General features: G+C 38.6%; 1 protein-coding gene across 8 annotated transcripts in view; it reads right to left on the bottom strand.

Annotated features, from left to right (window-relative positions):
• Window positions 1-13,278: 13,278 nt before the first annotated feature.
• PRCP (prolylcarboxypeptidase) overlaps window positions 13,279-19,801 on the bottom strand; it is an 86,232-nt gene continuing 79,709 nt past the window's right edge. For all 8 annotated transcript variants that reach the window (XR_015157871.1, XR_015157870.1, XM_086384561.1 and 5 more), the window contains one exon: window positions 13,279-14,027. Coding sequence is in view for 6 of the 8 variants with exons in the window: in XM_086384561.1 (XP_086240687.1) it covers window positions 13,811-14,027 (217 nt within the window). In the remaining 2 variants the exon portion in view is untranslated. The remainder of the gene's footprint in view (window positions 14,028-19,801) is intronic.

The following is a 19,801-nucleotide window of genomic DNA, read 5'->3' on the forward strand; positions in this document are numbered from 1 at the left end:
AGAGACTGAAATCTCTCTGTGCAGCTGCACAAGCCATGGATTAAACCCCTATGATAACTTCGGTAAACCAAGCGTCTACAGCGCATCTAAATGGACAAGCGCTTCCACAACCGAGACACATCTAGCTTTAGCAGCTGCTTTGGGAGTATGCAGCTTGAGGAAAAGAGATCACAAACACAGTAAGTTAGACAAAATGAGATGAAAAAGAGAAACATGTTGGTAAGCAAGGTAAAAACCTACAAGACCAAATAAATGAAGAGGAAACAGGCAGTGTCCCTGAAAAAGAATTCAGAGTGATAGTAAACACAGTCCAAGGTCTGGGAAACAGAACGGAAGTACGGATCAAGACGCAAGATATCTTTAACAAGGACCTAAGGTGGCGCTAGTGGTAAACAACCCATTTGCCGATACAGGAGATGTAGCAGACACAGGCTCTATCCCTGGGTCAGAAAGATCTCCTGGAGGAGGGCATGGCAATCCACTCCAGTATTCTTTCCTGGAGAATCCAATGGACATCTGTCCCATGGACAGAGGAGCCTGGCAGGCTACAGTCTGTAGGGTCACAAAGAGTAGGACATGACTGAGGTGACTTAGCAGCCCAGGTGGCTCAGTGATAAAGAATTCACCTGTGATGCAGGAGACATGGGTTCCATTCCTGGGTCAGGAGGATCCCCTGGAGAAGGAAACGGCAACCCACTCCAGTATTCTTGCCTGGAAAATCTCATGGACAGAGTTAACCTGGCAGGCTACAGTCCATGGGATTACAAAGAATCAGACACAGCTTGGTGACCAAACAACAGCAACAAGAACTAAAGAACAACCAACAAATGATGAACAACACAATAAATGCAACAAAAAATATACTAGAAGGAATCAATAACAGAATAACTGAGAAAGAAGAACAAACAAGTGAGCTGGAAGACAGAATGGTGGAAATAACTTCCCGGGAGCAAAATATAGAAAAAGGAATGGAAAGAAATGAGGACCGTCTCAGAGACCTCTGAGACAATATTAAATATACCAACATTTGAATTATAGGGGTCCCAGAAGAAGAGTAAGACAAAGGGTCTGAGAAAATATTTGAAGAGATTATGGTCAAAAACTTCCCTAACATAGGAAAGGAAATAGTAACCAAAGTATAGAGTCCCACACAAGAGAAACATATTAATCAAACTAACAAAAATTAAACATGAAGAAAAAATATTAAAAGCAGCAAGGGAAAAGCAACAAATAAAATACAGTGGAATCCCCATAAGGTTATCAGTCGATTTCTCAGCAGAAACTCTACAGGCCAGAGGGAGTGGCAGGATATATTTAAAGTGATGAAAGGGAAAACCTATAACCAAGAATATTCATTCTACCCAATAAGGTTCTCATTCAGATTCAACAGAGAAATAAATATCTTTACAGACAAGAAAAAGCTAACAGAATTCAATACCACCAAACCAGCTTTACAACAAATGTTAATAGAACTTCCCTAGGCAGGAAACAAAAGAAGAAAAAGAACTACAAAAACAAATGAAAACAGTGGAGAAAAAAGGCAACAGGAACATACATGTCAATAATTACCTTAAATGTAAAGGGATTAAAGGCTGCAACAAAAAGACAGACTGGCTGAATGGATAAAAAAACAAGACCCATGTATATGCTATCTACAAGAGACCCACTTCAGACCTATGGACACATACATACTAAAAGTGAGGGGATGGAAAAAGATATTGCATGCAAATGGAAATAAAAAAAATCTGGAGTGGCAATGCTCATATCAAACAAAATAGACATTAAAGACCATTACAAGACACAAGGCAGGATACAACATAATGGTCAAGGGATCCATCCAAGAAAATATAACAACTGTAAATATTTATGCACCCAATATAGGTACATCTCAATGCATAAGTCAAAGGCTAACAGCCATAAAGGGGAAAATCGACAGTAACACAATAATAGTGGAGGACTTTAACACTCCACTTACACTAATGGATAAAGCATCGAGACAAAAAATTAATAAGGAAACACAAGACACAAATGACACATTAGACCAGATAGACTTAATTGATAGTTTTAGGACATTGCATCCAAAAGAAGCAGAATACAATTTCTTCTCAAGCGTACATGGAACATTCTCCAGGATAGACCACGTCTTGGGTCACAAATCAAGCCTCAGTAAATTTAAGAAAATTAAAATCATATCAAACATTTTTTTCTGACCACAATGCTATGAGATTAGAAATCAATTACAGGAAAAAAAAAAAAACTAAAAAACACAAACATATTGAGGCTAAAAAATGTTATTAAATAATCAATGAATCACTGAGGAAATGAAAAAATAAAAGGACAACCCAAAACTTATGGGATGCAACAAACACAGTTCTAAAAGAGAAGTTCATAGCAATAAAATGCTACTTCAAGAAGCAAGCAAAATCTCAAATAAACAATGTATACTTACACCTAAAGCAACTAGAGAAAGAAGAACAAACAAAATCCAAAGTTAGTAGAAGGAAAGAAATTATAAAGATCAGAGCAGAAATAAATGAAATAGAGACAAAGAAAACAAAAACAAAGATCAATGAAACTAAAAGCTGGTTCTGGGACTTCCTGGTGGTTCAGGGGCTAAGACTCTGAGCTCCCAATGCAGGGGGCCCAGGTTTGTGATCCCTGATCAGGGAACTAGATCCCACATGCTGCAACTAAGAGTTTGCATGCTGCAACTAAAGATGCTGCAAGTAGCAACTACAGATCCTGTATGCTATGCCACAACGAAGACTGAAGATCCCCTGCTGCCACCAAGACATGGAGCAGCCAAATAAATTATAAATATATCATCCCACCCTTGTCCTCTCCCACAGAGTCCAAAAGACTGTTCTATACATCTGTGTCTCTTTTGCTGTCTCGCATACAGGGTTATGGTTACCATCTTTCTAAATTCCATATATATGTGTTAGTATACTGTATTGGCGTTTTTCTTTCTGGCTTACTTCACTCTGTATAATAGGCTCCAGTTTCATCCACCTCATTAGAACTGATTCAAATGTATTCTTCTTAATGGCTGAGTAATACTCCATTGTGTATATGTACCACTGCTTTCTTATCCATTCATCTGCTGATGGACATCTAGGTTGCTTCCATGTCCTGGCTATTATAAACAGTGCTGCGATGAACATTGGGGTACACGTGTCTCTTTCCCTTCTGGTTTCCTCAGTGTGTATGCCCAGCAGTGGGATTGTTGGGTCATATGGCAGTTCTATTTCCATTTTTTTTAAGGAATCTCCACACTGTTCTCCATAGTGGCTGTACTAGTTTGCATTCCCACCAACAGTGTAAGAGGGTTCCCTTTTCTCCACACCTTCTCCAGCATTTATTGCTTATAGACTTGGATAGCAGCCATTCTGACTGGCGTGAAATGGTACCTCATTGTGGTTTTGATTTGCATTTCTCTGATAATGACCCAGAGGGATGGGATGGGGAGGGAGGTGGGAGAGGGGTTCAGGATGGGGAATACATGTACACTCATGGTGGATTCAAATCAATGTATGGCAAAACCAATACAATATTGTAAAGTTAAATAAAAGCTGGTTCTTTGAGAAGATAAACAAAATTGATAAACCTTCAGCCAAATTCATCAAGGAAAAAAAGGGAAAGGATTCAAATCAATAAAATTAGAAATGAAAATGGAGAAGTTACAGTGGACACCACAGAAATACAAAGGATCCTAAGAGATTATTACAAACAGCTATATTTCAATAAAATGGACAACCCAGAAGAAATGGACAAACTTTTAGGAAGATACAACCTTCAAAGACTGAACTAGGAAGAAACAGAAAATATGAACAGATCAGTCACAAGTACTGAAATTGAAACTGTGATTAAACATCTTCCAACAAACAAAAGTTCAGAATCAGATAGCTTCACAGGCAAATTCTATCAAATATTTAGAGAAGAGTTAACACCTATCCTTCTGAAAATATTCCCAAAAAATTGCAGAGAAAGGAACACTCCCAAACTCATTCTACAAGGCCACCATCACTCTGACACCAAAACCAGACAAAGATATCACAAAAAAACAAAATTGCAGGCCAGTATCACTGATGACCATAGTGATGAGCAAAAACCCTCAATAAAAAACTAGCAATACGAATTCAACAACACATTAAAAGGATTGTACACCATGATCAAGTGGAATTTATCCCAGGGATACAAGGATTTTTCAGTGTATGCAAATCAATCAATGTAATACACCACACTAACAAACTGAAGAATAAAAGACATGATCATCTCAATATATGCAGAAAAGGTTTTTGACAAAGTTCAACATCCATTTATGATAAAAACTCTCCAGAAAGTAGGGTTAGAGGGAACTACCTCAACATAATAAAGGCTATATATGACAAACCTACAGCTAACATCATATTCAACGGTGAAAACCTGAAAGTATTTTTTTTCTAAGATCAGGAACAAGATAAGGATATCCACTCTCATCACTTTCATTCAACATAGTTTTGTAAGTCCTAGCCACCACAATCAGAGAAGAAAAAGAAATAAAAGAAATACAAATGGAGAAAGAAAAAGGATAACTGTCATTGTTTGCAGATGACATGACACTATATATAAAAAACCCTAAAGATGCTACCAGAAAACTATAGAACTCATCAATAAATTTGGTAAAGCTGCAGGATACAAAATTAATATGCAGAAATCTCTTGCATTTCTACACACTAACAATGAAAGATCAGAAAGAGAGATTAAGGAAAAAAATGCAATATAACATTGTATCAAAAAGAATAAAATGCCTAGGAATAAACCAGCCACCTCATGCAAAGAGTTGACTCATTGGAAAAGACTCTGATGCTGGGAGGGATTGGGGGCAGGAGGAGAAGGGAACGACAGAGGATGAGATGGCTGGATGGCATCACTGACTCAATGGACGTGAGTCTGAGTGAACTCCAGGAGTTGGTGATGGACAGGGAGGCCTGGTGTGCTGCGATTCAGGGGGTCGCAAAGAGTGGGACACGACTGAGCGACTGAACTGAACTGAAGGAGGCAAAAGACCTGTATAGAGAAAATTATAAGATACTGATGAAAGAAATAAAGGATGACACAAACAGATGGAGAGATATACTTTGTTCTTGGACTGGAAGAATCAATATTGTGAAGGTGACTATACTACCCAAAGCAATCTAAAGATTCAATGCAATCCCTATCAAATTACCAATGGCATTTTTTTACAGAATTGAGGCAAAAATAATTTACAATTTGTATATATACACAAAAGACTATGAACAGCCAAAGCAATTCTGAGAAAGAAAAACAGAGCTGCAGGAATCAGGCTCCCTGACCGAAGACTGTACTACCAAGCTACAGTCGTCAAAGCAGTATGGTACTGTCACAAAATCAGAAACAGAGATCAGTAAAACAGGATAGAAAGTCCAGAGATAAACCAACACATTTATGGTCACTTAATTATGACAAAAGAGGCAAAAATATACAGAAAATACAGTCTCTTCAACAAGTGATGTCGGGGGAAAAAAAAAAGTGATATGGGGAAAACTGGACAGCTACATGTAAAAGAATGAAATTAGAACACACCCTATCACCATACACAAAAATAAACTCAAAATAGATTAAAGTCCTAAATGTAAGGCCAGATATTATAAAACTTTTAGACGAAAAACTTAAACAGAACACTCTCTGACACAAATTGCAGCAAGATCTTTTTCTATCTATCTCCTACAGTAATGAAAATAAAAACAAAAATGAACAAGTGGGACCTAATTAAACTTAAAAGCTTTTGCACAGCAAAGGAAACCATAAATAAGACAAAAAGACAACCCTCAGAATGGGAGAAAATATTTGAAAATGAAGGAACCAACAAGGGATTAATCTCCAAAATATACAAATAGTTCATGAAGCTCAATATCAAAAAAACAAACAACCCAATCCAAAAAATAGGTGGAAGACATTTCTCCAAATAAGACATATAGATGGTTATAAAGAATATGAAAAGATGCTCCACATCACTAATTATTAGAGAAGTGTAAATGAAAACTACAATGAGGTATCATCTCATACCAGTCAGAACGGCCATCATCAAAAAATCTACAAACAATAAATTCTGGAGAGGGTGTAGAGAAAAGGGAATCCTTCTAACTATTGCTAGAAACATAAATTGGTACTATAGAGAACAGTATGGAGATTCCTTAAAAAACTGAAAATAGAGCTACCATATGATACAACAGCCCCACTACTGGGCATATATTTGGAGAAATCCATAATTCAAAAAGATACATGTGCCCCAATGTTCATTGCAGCACTATTTACAATAGCTAGGACATGGAAACAATCTAAATGTCCATCAACAGAAGAATGAATAAAGATGATGGGAGACATATATACAGTGAAATATTACTCAGTCATAAAAAAGAACAGAACAATGCCATTTGCAGCAACATGGAGGGAACTAGAGATTCCCATATTGAGGGAAGTACGTCAGAGAAAGACAAATATATATCACTTATATGTGGAATATAAAGGAAGACTACAAGCAAACATACCTACAAAACAGAAACAGAATTAGAGATGTAAAAAATAAGCTTATTGTTATCAGGAGGTAATGTGGGAGGATAAATTGGAAGATTGGGATTGACACATATACACCAGTATAGATAAAATTGATAACTAATAAGAACCTACTAAATAGCATAGGGAAGTCTACTCAATACTTTGCAATGGCCTATATGGGAAAACGCTGGGCTGGATGAAGCACAAGCTGGAATCAAGATTGCCAGGAGACATATCAATAACCTCAGATATGCAGATGACACCACCCTTATGGCAAAAAGTGAAGAAGAACTAAAGAGCCTCTTGATGAAAGTGAAAGAGGAGAGTGAAAAAATTGGCTTAAACTCAACATTCAGAAAACTAAGATCATGGCATCTGGTCACATCACTTCACGGCAAATAAGATGGGGAAACAGTGGAAACAGTGGCTGACTTTATTTTTCTGGGCTCCAAAATCACTGCAGATGGTGACTGCAGCCATGAAATTTAAAAGATACTTACTCCTTGGAAGGAGAGTTATGACCAACCTAGACAGCATATTAAAAAGCAGAGTCATTACTTTGTCAACAAAGGTCCGTCTAGTCAAGGCTATGGTTTCTGCAGTAGTCATATATGGATGTGAGAGTTGGGACTATAAAGAAAGCTGAGCGCCGAAGAATTGATGCTTTTGAACTGTGGTGTTGGAGAAGACTCTTGAGAGTCCCTTGGATTGCAAGGAGATCCAACCAGTCCATCCTAAAGGAGATTAGTCCTAGGTGTTCACTGGAAGGACTGATGTTGAAGCTGAAAGTCCAATACTTTGGCCACCAGATGCAAAGAGCTGACTCATTTGAAAAGACCCTGATGCTGGGAAAGACTGAAGGCAGAAGGAGAAGGGGACGACAGAGGATGAGATGGTTGGATGGCATCACCGACTCAATAGACATGAGTTTGAGTAAACTCCAGGAGTTGGTGATGAACAGGGAGGCCTTGGTGTGCTGCAATCCATGGGGTCACAAAGAGTTGGACATGACTGACTGAACTGAACTCATATGGGAAAAGCCCAAAAAGAGTGGTTATATGTATAACAGATACACTTTGTTGTAACACCACAATGTAAATTATACCCCCAAAAAAATTTTTTTAAAGAGAATAAGTAATAAATAAACATGTTAGCTATAAACCTTGGGGAATAACTTTCACATTCCAGGCCTGGGTTTCTTTTTAAAGAAGTAAGCTATGTTAAACACACATATAGAACTAAATGATCCCAAGATTACTTTCCAGTCTTGTATCTTGTCTTTCAATATTGTATTTATCTATTCCAGTTCCAATATTGTATCTATCTCCACTATTAAGCGGCAAAATCTATTAAAAACAGACCGTTCCTTCACCCCCTTGCATTAAAATGTGGACCCAGAGAAATCTAGCCATTTGCATGGCTATTTCTTGTTCAGTTGCTAAGTCATGTCTGACTCTTTGCGACTGCATAGACTACAGCAAACTGTTTCTAGTCAGTGTTTTACTCCAACCTAACATCAGTGTTATATTCAGCTCCCTTGACAAAAAGTACCAGGCTCATGTAGTGGGAAAAGGAGCCTCAGGCACAAGTAGCTGAAGTGAGGGAAAATCAGTGCGTACAAGTTGTAGATGTGTTGCATACTTGGAGATCCCCTTTCCAAAAATCTAAGGAAGCCTAGAGGAGGAAGTCACATGAGAACATCAGAGCTGTGAAAGATGCTTGGCTACAGAGACAGACAGAAAGTTTGGCCTTTACACCTGGAAAGTATGCTCTCATATAAATTTACTGAGGGCCTACTGAGACCAGCTGCCTGGCCCCATGCCATTACTGCTGCTGCTGCTGCTAAGTCATTTCAGCTGTGTCCGACTCTGTGTGACCTCATAGATGGCAGCCTACCAGGCTCCCCCATCCCTGGGATTCTCCAGGCAAGAACACTGGAGAGGGTACCATTTCCTTCTCCAATGCATGAAAGTGAAAAGTGAAAGTGAAGTTGCTCAGTCACATCCAGTGGGCCCCATGGACTGCAGCCCAGCAGGCTCCTCTGTCCACGGGATTCTCCAGGCAAGAGTACTGGAGTGGGTTGCCATTGCTTTCTCATACTAGAAGCTGATTACTAGAAGAAATGAGGCCTAGTCCCTGCTTTCAGATAGCTTGGTCAAACTAAAAAGAGAGTGAGAACATTTTGCAATGTATCACAATTTGGGGTATGTGTACTAAATTAGAGGTGGTCAGGCACTGTTGAAAGCTACTGAAGATGCAGAAATGAACAAGACAGACAATCTCTACTGTGATGAAGTTTACATTCTAGCTGACAACCTAGGTGTGAAACTTGTTCTGTGACAGCATAGATTTAAAAGAACTACTCCTTTGGGGAAGCTGAGAAAAACTTCACAGGACAGATAATCAAGTTGATCTTTGAAGGATGAAAAGAAGTTTGCCAGTGAAAACATATTGCAGGGTAGTGATGAGAAGAGGAGAAGAGTTTTAGAGTAACAGAAACTTTGGTGTGGCGGAAGTGCAGGGTATCAAGAAAGTGAAAGAGCAGTAAGAATGGGAAATGAGTACAGAGACAGATCCCAATTTTAGCAAAGGTTGTATCAGTGATCAAGTGATGGATTGGCTCAGTGGAGTCAAATGTACTACAGTTGTAGAACTGGAGTGTTCAGAGTCTTCTTAAGAATGTGTCTTGGTAGGTACAGTACAGCAGCAGCTCCTGAAGCATATTTCCTGAACAGTAGCTCCTTGAGCTCACAGCTCATGCTGTGATTACCTTCTATTCACCATGGCTCCCCAGCCCAGACTGGTTTCCAGATCTTTATATTCAATAGTCCAACTTGAAAGCTAACTCGACTTGGTTATATAAAAGTCAGCATGACAAATTGAACTCATAATCTTCCTGCCATACCTGGTCACCCTGTGGAGCTCTCTTTCCAGTGTATGGCACCATCATCTATCCAAGTGCTCAAGTCAGAAATCATCAACCTCGACACCTGCCCAACTCACATCTCAAATGTGATCCATCACCAAATCCCACTGACATTTCTTACCAAATCTCTCTCAAATTCATCTATGTCTCATTTCCACCTCTACCACCCTAGTCAAAGCTTTCTCTTACTTAGACAACTACACCAGTGGTCTTCTATATAACATGCTTGCCCTCTCCAATGCACACTCCAATCTATGTATGTGTGTGTGTGTGTGTGTGTGTGTGTTAGTCACTCAGTCGTTTCCAACTCTTTGCGACTCGATGGACTGTAGCCCACCAGGCTCCTCTGTCCATGGAATTTTCCAGGCCAGAATACTGAAATGGGTTGCCATTCCCTTCTCCAGGGGATCTTCCCAACCCAGGGATCGAACCTGGGTCTCCTGCCTTGCAGGCAGATTCTTTACCATCTGAGCCACCAGGGATGACCCCAATCTATAGCCAGAGTGGTCTTTTTAAACGAAAATCTGTTCATGTCACTCCCCTGAATAAGGACAGTCAGTGATTTTTCATTCTTTATAATGACTCGTCATCATGGTCTGCTTGAATGAGCTGCCTCCCTACCCAAGCCTCCAGATTTATCTTATGTCATTTTCTCTGTGGTTACATGGTCATCTTCTGTCCCATAGAGAGGGCTTCTTTCAGTTCCTTGAATATACTATATTCAGCGTTTTTACACATGCCATTTTCTCCACTCCTCTCCTAGTATAGCCCCATTTATCATTTAGATAACACTAAAATGTCACATTTCAAAAGAGCATTCTCTTATTCCCACAGACCAGCTCAGATTATTCCTTGATAAATTTCCTAATAATCCCCTCTCTTCATAGTATTTACAATTGTACCCACTTTTTGTATAATTTGACATTTCATGTCTTCCTCCCACTGGAATATAAACCTTCTTAGGACAGATACTGTGTTTGCTTTTTCACCACTGTATCCTCTAGGTTTCACAGCAACATCTTATGCCTTGTAGGTGCTCCATAAGTAAGACAGGGAGAAGTTGTATTCTTGATTACCATTTTGGAAAGTCACAATGCCTATTTACAGATTAAAAAAAAAAAAAACTATTTAACTTTGTTTAACCCATCATTTTCCAAACTTGGCTTAACTATGAATCTATTACATAAGTCATGTATTTTTTGGGGGGCGGGTGGGGACACCTGTGTTCCAAGAAACACTGTTTGGCAGACACACTGAGTTGCTTGAGCTGCTCTTCTTCTTCCATCCTTATCCTAAACAGTGTGTCTCTCTTAAGTCATGCCTTTATGATTGCATCCCTCCCTAACCACCTGAGAGTTGTGAGCTTGTGAGGTGGTGCAGCCCAAGGGGCCTGAGGACACCATTCTGGGAAGTCATTGCAGGTCTTCTGTGAACGGAAAAGAGGAATCTGCTCTGCAGAGATGAAGCAGCCATGGGGAAGGAAGAATTTGGCGGGGTTCCCATACTCAAATGGGATCATATAGTTCAACAGGAGTGAGGAGAATTCTTCTTCCCTGTTTGAAGAAATTAAAATTCAGAATTCTCTTAACTATTGGTTCTCGAAGTGTGATTCCCCCAGCATCATGTGGAAATTTGTTAGAAATGCAACTTCTCAGGATCCACCTCAAGATATATAAACTCTGGATTCGGGTTCAACAATCAATGTTTTAACAAGTCCTTCAGGTAATTCTGATGCACATGTACATTTTAGATTGCTGGCCAAATTATAAATAAGAGAAACAAATCTTACTCACTATTTGACAACTGATGACCTCTGCTGTGAGCAAGAGAAATAGAAAGTAGCAATCTTGACTTTTAATGACTTTCCAGATCCTAATTCCATTCTTTCACAATTCGTAGTTACCCAAGTCCTAGAGCTATCCTTGCATCGATTCAGTAAACTTTTTCTTTTGTTTAAGCTGGTTTAATGAGGGTTTGTTGCTTTAATTCAAACAAAGATTTAAGCTACACCAGTAAAATGAAAACAACAAAACAACAGCAACAACAAAGAAACCGGGACGCGAGGCTTGGTTCTGCTAAAAAATGAGCTGTGAGGCCTTAGACAAGGCCCTTTTCTCTGGGTCATGATGGCATCGCCTATGAATGATGTGATTGGCCTGGATGACACCTGAGATGTCTTCAGAACCCTCTAATATGCTCAGCTAGACACTGGCTCCTCTGGATAATCTCTTAATTCTACAGATCCCCTAAGAAAGACCTCGTTTCTTTAGTTCTTCCCACCTGTTACTCTAGGTAGTGAGAGTAACAAATACAGAGAATAAAAAAACACTCCAACTCTCTGTCTCTCTCTTTCCTGGTCTTTCAAAAGCATCAATCATTAATTAAAGGGATGCTTTAAATAAGGCTTATTTGAAGCTTCAGTTGTTTTTCAATTTAAATTTTAAAATGTTAGTATATTATAATTAGGCCAACTTTAGTTAAGGTTGCTATCTGTCATGAAATGTACATAGAAAAAACATGTACACACAACCAACTGATACTTGCAGAAAAAGTCATTTGGGAGCAACTAGTCTGTTCACAAAAATGCAGCTCATGGAAACAATATTAATGAAGTAGCAACATATTTTTTAAAGATTTTAAGTAAAAAGGTTTCAATGAAAATATCCTAAAATTAATATATCCTAAAATAAATAGTAAGAATATCCTCCATTAAGCCAATAAATGCTGCATTATAAAACTTATTAGTTGACAAAGAATAAAAAGTAGTACTTTTTTGGACCTTTAAATTCTCAGCCCAGTAGACTTCTCTGATGCTGAAATGAAAATAGTGACCAAATGCTTTGATGGACAACTCATTACAATGAGAAATGAAGGCTTCTGAAACCAGACAAAGATTTTTCTGTATCTCCCAGATGCCAGGGGAAGTAACAGAAATATTTTGGTCTCCCATCCAAGAATGAACACTATATCTACATTTTATCAAAAAAAAAAAAAAAGCACTTTAGAAATAATCAAGCTCAAGATACAGTTTTTAAAAAGCAGAAAATGTTACCAAGGCAGAATGAAGAAAAAAAATTGAGAGAAAATAAAAAGAAACAAGGGGAAAGAAATCTTTTAACAGAGTAGAAACTGTTAGTCTCTCTCTGTCCCTGAAAGGTTTTGCTCCAACCCTATTTGTTATAGAAAAGCTCTTCTGAAGAAAGGTCTCAGTGTAAGAACTGCTTAAAAGAAGCCAACCCCTTGGAAATAGGAACGGCTCAGCCATTTATTAATGTCAAATATGCTGCCTGCATGAATTAGTCAGCTTGTCTTTTGGAAGCTATACAGAAAAGTTCTTCTGCACCTGCCTCTTAGTGTCCTGACACTTCTGGCTTTAATGACAACATAACAACCACCAGAAAATGAAATTTAAAAAACAAAGCACTGAACACTACTACATTTTACCTTCTGAATAGCTGATTGATCAATTTTTAAAGGCTTCTTACTGAAGTATCATTGGCGACTGGAGAATATAAAACTTGCTTAGATGTAAAAAGAAAAGGAAAACAGAATCATTTTCCTAAACTGGCAAAATGTAACCAAATTACCACAAAACTTACCTTAGAAACAAAGATAAATGGGGCAGAAAAGGCCAGATTTCTTACTGGCAGTACCACAGTGGCAAATATCCCAGAATAAGAAAAGCTGCCAAATAGAAGAGAGAAAATTAAAGGACTTTCCTTTAAAAACAGCCAAGCCCAGTGCACACAGCATTCCTAACAGCTGGAGCAAGCTTCAGAAGCAACACACAGGTATAAGGTTCAGTCCTATTCTTTATTTACAGCACAGTTCAAAGTCATTGAATCAAGCACAAAAGAAACGACTCCCATTTCCTGGTTTGGCATTGGATATCCTTCCTACCAGCTGCAATTACATCATTTTTATCCATCTTCTTCTTTTCCTTTTGGGAAGGTAGAAAAGGGGAAAGTGACACATGGACCAAAGAGACTTCAACTTCAAAACCAAGAGAAATCCTTGCTTTCAGAGAAACAAAAGAAGTGATTCTCCCTCTTGTGAAAGGCAATCAATACTCTGCTCCAGTTATGAAGGCCGTGGATGGTGTGGGAAAGCTGTGGTGAAGAGATTCTTCCCGGAGGCGGCACAAGGGTGGCGAGGGCTCGGGTCGTGGGATGGCTGCTATCCCCACCATCACATTTGCTCTATCTCAGTCTTCACCACACCAAATTTAATGAACAAGGGAAAGTAATTATGCACAGAAAGCCAAAGTGAATGGAAATGTAGGTGGAATGAACTTAAAAGAAGAAACTGAAAATGATCAAAAGTTACTCAGTTCATTTTTCTCAGACGGACATAGAAATCACTGATCCACTGCTTCATGTATTTAACTTCCAAGGAGCGAGTTAATTGCACACTGACAGGATCCAAGGCATTACTGGCTCGGAGATCTAGATGATGGGCTCCATTTGGGATGACAATTGCAAGTAAGGTGTCTGTAATATCCTTGGTTACTCCACCTCCTGACCAGGGGTCTAGTTCACCATTGCTAAGTGAGGGAAAGAAAAAAAATCAGATTGCTAGTTTTTCATATCTACATAAAAGATAAGATAGGAGAAACCTATTATATGCATAACACCTAAAATTATAAGCTTATAAGCTAGGGAATATGATCTAAGGATTTAATCTGTCATATAGAGAGGTGCTTCATCCTGGAGACTGACAATACTTCTGTAACCAGGTACAAGAAATAGGACCAGAGAACACTGAAGGTGGTGCCCCATGAATCAATCTAGATTATACTGGAACTTCGAATTTAGAAGACTCAATTTCAATCCTGGCTTCATTACTCAAAAGTTGTCTGACCTTACATAAGTTAGCTGTCTCACTTTCTTCATATGTAAAGCAGAGTTAACAAGGCCTACCTTAGGAGGTTGCCTTAAGGGTTAAATCAGATAGTACATGTATATATACTGAATAAATGTTAGGCACGTGGGAGTCCCTCGATTAAAACCTGTTTCCTTCCTTCCTAGAACCCAAATATTAGTGACAAAGAAAAAAAACTATATTTTAAAATGCTAATTATTTCTTCAGTCAATTCAGTCACACAGTTGTGTCTGTCTCTTTGCAACCCCATGGACTGCAGCATGCCAGGCTTCCCTGTCCATCACCAACTCCCAGAGTTTGCTCAAACTCTTGTCCATCGAGTCAGTGATACCATCCAACCATCTCATCCTCTGTTATCCTCTTCTCCTCTACCTTCAATCCTTCCCAGCATCAAGGTCTTTTCTAAGGAGTTCTTTGCATCAGGTGGCCAGAGTACTGAAGCTTCAGCTTCAGTATATTCAGCTTCCTGAATATTCCAATGAATATTCAGGACTCATTTCTTTTAGGATTGACTGGTTGGATCTCTTTGTTGTCCAAGGGGCTATCAAAAGTCTTCTCCAACAACACAGTTCAAAAGCATCAATGCTTCAGGGCTCAGCCTTCTTTATAGTTCAACTCTCACATCCATACATGACTACTGGAAAAACCATAGCTTTGATTAGACAGACCTCTGTCGGCAAAGTATTGTCTCTGCTTCTTAATATGCTCTCTAGGTTCATCATAGCTTTTCTTCCAAGGAGCAAGAGTCTTTTAATTTCATGGCTGCAGTCACCATCTGCAGTGATTTTGGAGCCCCCCAAAATTAACTCTGTCACTGTTTTCACTATTTCTCCATCTATTTGCCAGGAAGTGATGGACATGATCTTAGATGTTTGAATGCTGAGTTTTAGGCCAGCTTTTTCACTCTCTTATTTCACTTTCAACAAGATGCTCTTTAGTTCCTCTTCACTTTCTTCCATAAGGGTGGTATCATCTGCGTATCTGAGGTTATTGATATTTCTCCTGACAATCTTGATTCCAGCTTGTGCTTCATCTAGTCTGGAACTTTGCCTGATGTACTCTGCATATAAGTTAAATAAGCAAGGTGACAATATACAGCCTTGACATACTCCTTTCCCAATTTGGAACCAGTCTGCTGTTCCATGTCTGGTTCTAATTGTTACATCTTGACCTGCATACAGATTTCTCAGGAGGCAGGTAAGGCAAAATATAAGCCAAGTGCCAGTCCTGAATATTCATTGGCAGGACTGATGCTGAAGCTAAAACTCCAATACTCTGGCCACCTGATGCAAAGAACTGACTCACTGGAAAAGACCCTGATGCTGGGAAAGATTGAAGGCGGGAGGAAAAGGGGACAACAGAAGATGAGATGGTTGCATGGCATTACCAACTCAATGGACATGAGTTTGAGTAAACTCCAGGAGTTGGTGATGGACAGGGAGACCTGGCGTGCTGCAGTCCATGGGGTCACAAAGAGTTGGACACAACTGAGCAATTGAACTGAACTGAACTGATAGAGCTTCTCCATCTTTGGCTGCAAAGAATATAATCAATCTGACTTCAGTATTGACCATCTGGTGATGCTCATGTGTAGAGTTGTCTCTTGTGTTGTTGGAAGAGGGTGTTTGCTATGACCAGTGTGTTCTCTTGAAAAAACTCTGTGTAGCCTTTACCCTGATTCATTTTGTACTCCAAGGCCAAATTTGCCTGTTACTCCATGTATCTCTTGATTTCCTACTTTTGCATTCCAATCCCCTATGATGAAAAGGACATCTTTTTGGTGTTAGTTCTAGGAGGTCTCATAGGTGTTCATGGAACTACTCAACTTCAGCTTCTTCTGCATTAGTGGTTGGGGCATAGACTTGGATTACTGTGATGCTGAGTGGTTTGCCTTGGAAACGAACCAAGGTTATTTGTCATTTTTGAGATTGCACCCAAGTACTGAATTTCAGACTTCTTGGTTGACTATGAGGGTTACTCCATTTCTTCTAAGGGATTTTTGCCCACAGTATAGATATATAGTAGATATCTAGTAGTAGAGGTCTTCCTTAGCCACCTCATCAAATATTCAAACTCCCCCCCAACCCCCACTAACATTTCATAACCTTCTTCCTTGGTTTATTTTTCCCACCTTAGCACCTTCTAACATGCTTATAAGTGCTATCTTGTTTTTACCCATCTCTCAAACTAAAACTTCCCAACGGCAGGGTTTTTTTGTCTGTTTTATTACTGTATCTTCAGTGCCTAGCATATACTAGGAGCTATACAAATATTTATTGAATGAATAAAAAAGAATAATCTAGTTATTTGTAACCTTATATCAGATGCCCTACACAAAAGAGGTCTATACATATATGCTTGTGAGTTCAGGAACATGTAAATCACTACAGTACTTTTTACATGTAAAAGTAGAGTTCACATAAGTGATTAATGTAAATATATAGACAGTGACATTCAGCTAGGTATAATACTGGCAAGAAATAATGAACTAAGTCAGCAGGTCTAAGTTTTATACCCCAGTAAGCCACATGACTTTGGGTAAGTCACCTGACCCCTCTGAATCTAATTCTCATGTGTATGACCAAAAAAAAACTTTTAAAGATAATGCCCTTCAATCACAGAGACACTGTGAGGTTCAACTTGAATAATACATTTGGAAATAAGGTATAAACTATAAAATACCACATGAATGTACAGTATTATAATTATTACCATATTCTATAAGCATGAGAAGTGTTAATACTTCTGAGAGGTAAATGAAGCATGAAAGGGATACCACAAATTTCTCACAGAAATTTGGTCAGAAAAATGCATGCAATCAATTTTCTAGGTAAATGTTCAAGTTAAAAAGGGAATAAGCATTTAGGTACATTAAATATATGTGTGCTTGAAATACAAGTCTAAAATCCCTGTTCTAGCCTGACCACGCTTTTAACCATATTTTTGGTTTTTTAAGAAATTAATTCAATTGCAACTTAACATCATTCTTGGGGGGAGAAATTACTCTGAAAATTTACCTTTTTTGGTTTTATTAAAAACAAGAGGAAAAACTCACATGCAAAATAGGATGTTAGTTTTCAACTATGAGATAAATTTTTAAAGTAAACTACACAAGGGGTTGGATTCTCTTAAGTGAACAAGTGGCCTTTATCATTATTCCAATTTGACAGGACCAACCAAGATAGGAAACTCTCCATTATTTGCAAAACAAAAAAGCTATCCCAACAGCTACATAATAAGCAAACTGCATTTGATTTAAAAGGTCATCTGAATCCACCCAGTGGCTTAGCAACAGTGTTTGGAGTTGCTGAGAGACCTAAAATGCACATGGACTTGAATTTCTTGGTCCTAGACATGAGAAAGCTAAATCAGTCACTGGGAAATTTACAGGAGAAAAAAATACTGGCTTTCATGAGAGAACCTAGATGCCTGCATAAAATTCCCAACAGTGAGCCTCACTTAATAGCTGGCAACAATTAATTTGCCTGAAAAATGTTAAATTAACCAGCTTCTCAGGGACTCCTTTTTGAATTTACATTTAAATAACCAAAAATGACCATTGATAAGATAATTTCTCAACAACTGGGTTTTGTGGAAAAAATAAATCCTTCCAACAAAAACATTGTAGAATAAGAAAATTGCTGAAATAGAACTATTAATAGCTACTATTAAATTCTTATTTGCTCAACATGTTTACTGACTGCCTACTATGTATCAGGTACTGACTGGGTACAGTTAACTCAACTGTGAACAGACAAAAATCTCTGCCCTCATAGTGCTCACTTCTATGATTATCTACTCCTTGAAGAAGGCAATGGCACCCCACTCCAGTATTCTTGCCTGGAAAATCCCATGGATGGAGGAGCCTGGTAGGCTGTAGTCCATGGGGTCGCTAAGAGTCGGACACGACTGAGCGACTTCCCTTTCACTTTTCACTTTCATTCATTGGAGAAGGAAATGGCACCCCACTCCAGTGTTCTTGCCTGGAGAATCCCAAGGACGGGGGAGCCTGGTGGGCTTCCGTCTTAGGGGTCGCACTGAGTTGGACACGACTTAAGTGACTTAGCAGCAGCAGAAGTAGCTCTGGCAGGTAGTTATTATTTCTAACTAATATAAATTGGCAATTTGCCAAAGGCACATGGTTAACAGAAGCAGAATGGCACCTAGGTCTCTCCAACTTCAAAGCCCAAGCTCTTAACTTGCAGATCTCTAATTCAACAATTAAAAACAGACTGAATTTTCTAACCAAAAAAATAGTCACAGTTGGATTTGTGTGAGATGCCTCAAGGAGAGAAGTATGAATATAAAATATGCTTTCCACACGGTTCCTTGGACATTTTCTTATAGTCAACCATAAATATTTTGTAACTGATAGCCACTCAGTAGACAGAACAGAAACACCTAATGCTGCTTTTTTATTTTTGGAATGTGCTTTCTTTAGAAAAGAAATAGAATTTTGAATTTCTAAATAAGGTAAGTTTTACATTGAATTCTTCACACCTAGCAGTACATAGGAAAAAAATTTCTTTTAAAAAGTATATTTGCCACCGCAGGAAGATAAACCAGCATTTTTATATAGTTCTGCCTTTATACTTTCACATGCCTCTGAAGTTTTCCTGAGCTTTCTCATCCTTATCAACACACACATTAACTGGGCATCTACTATGTGCCAGTCACTGTGGCAGGTGCTAAAGGCACAGAGATGATTAAGAAAAATTCTCTGTCACTGAGAAGTTCATAATCTCATTTGAACAGAGAAATGAGATTTCTCTGTTCTCTGAGAAATGAGTCAGGGGCAGAGAGAAACACAAACAGGTAAATTCCACACAGAGTGCTAAAGGGATAGTCACAGGCTTTAGAGGAGTTAAGTGTGTAGGGGAAATGTAACCTCCTTGGAGATGTCAGTGAAGGGTTCCTGGAAGATGCCTGAATCTTAAGAAAAGGAAAAAAAAAATGGAAGGAAAAGGACATTCAGGGACAAGTAGTTCCCTGCTGGCTCGAAGCTAAAGTACAGGGCTGTGAATATACTTCCACTTATTCATTCAATGGAAATTTTTTAAGCATATAATTTGCCAGGTCTGGGCTAAATATTTCACTGGGTTAACTCTTTTAAGCATCACTATAAAAGAGCATAACTCTTTTAAGCAACTCTATAGGGTGACTAGCATTATTATTCTCATTTTACAGAAGAGAAAACTGAGGATCAAAGAGCTTAAATAATTTAAGACAGTTCACTCTAACTATGCATAGCTCTGTTAGGAAGCCCTTTCTTACACTAGCCAAAAGTTTGTTTTTTTTTAATGTTGAGCCATATTTTCTACCTACTCTTTCAGTTCTACTCCCAACTTTTTTCAACAAAATCTATCCTTTCCCCAATGATGATGATGACAATAACTTATTTTGATACCCGGAGGAAAGTAAGTAAAAAAGGATAAA

This window comes from Bos grunniens, chromosome 29 (assembly GCF_055505025.1).
Source record: "Bos grunniens cultivar Pamir isolate PY7600 chromosome 29, Bosgru_T2T1.0, whole genome shotgun sequence".
NCBI classification, from domain to species: domain Eukaryota; kingdom Metazoa; phylum Chordata; class Mammalia; order Artiodactyla; family Bovidae; genus Bos; species Bos grunniens.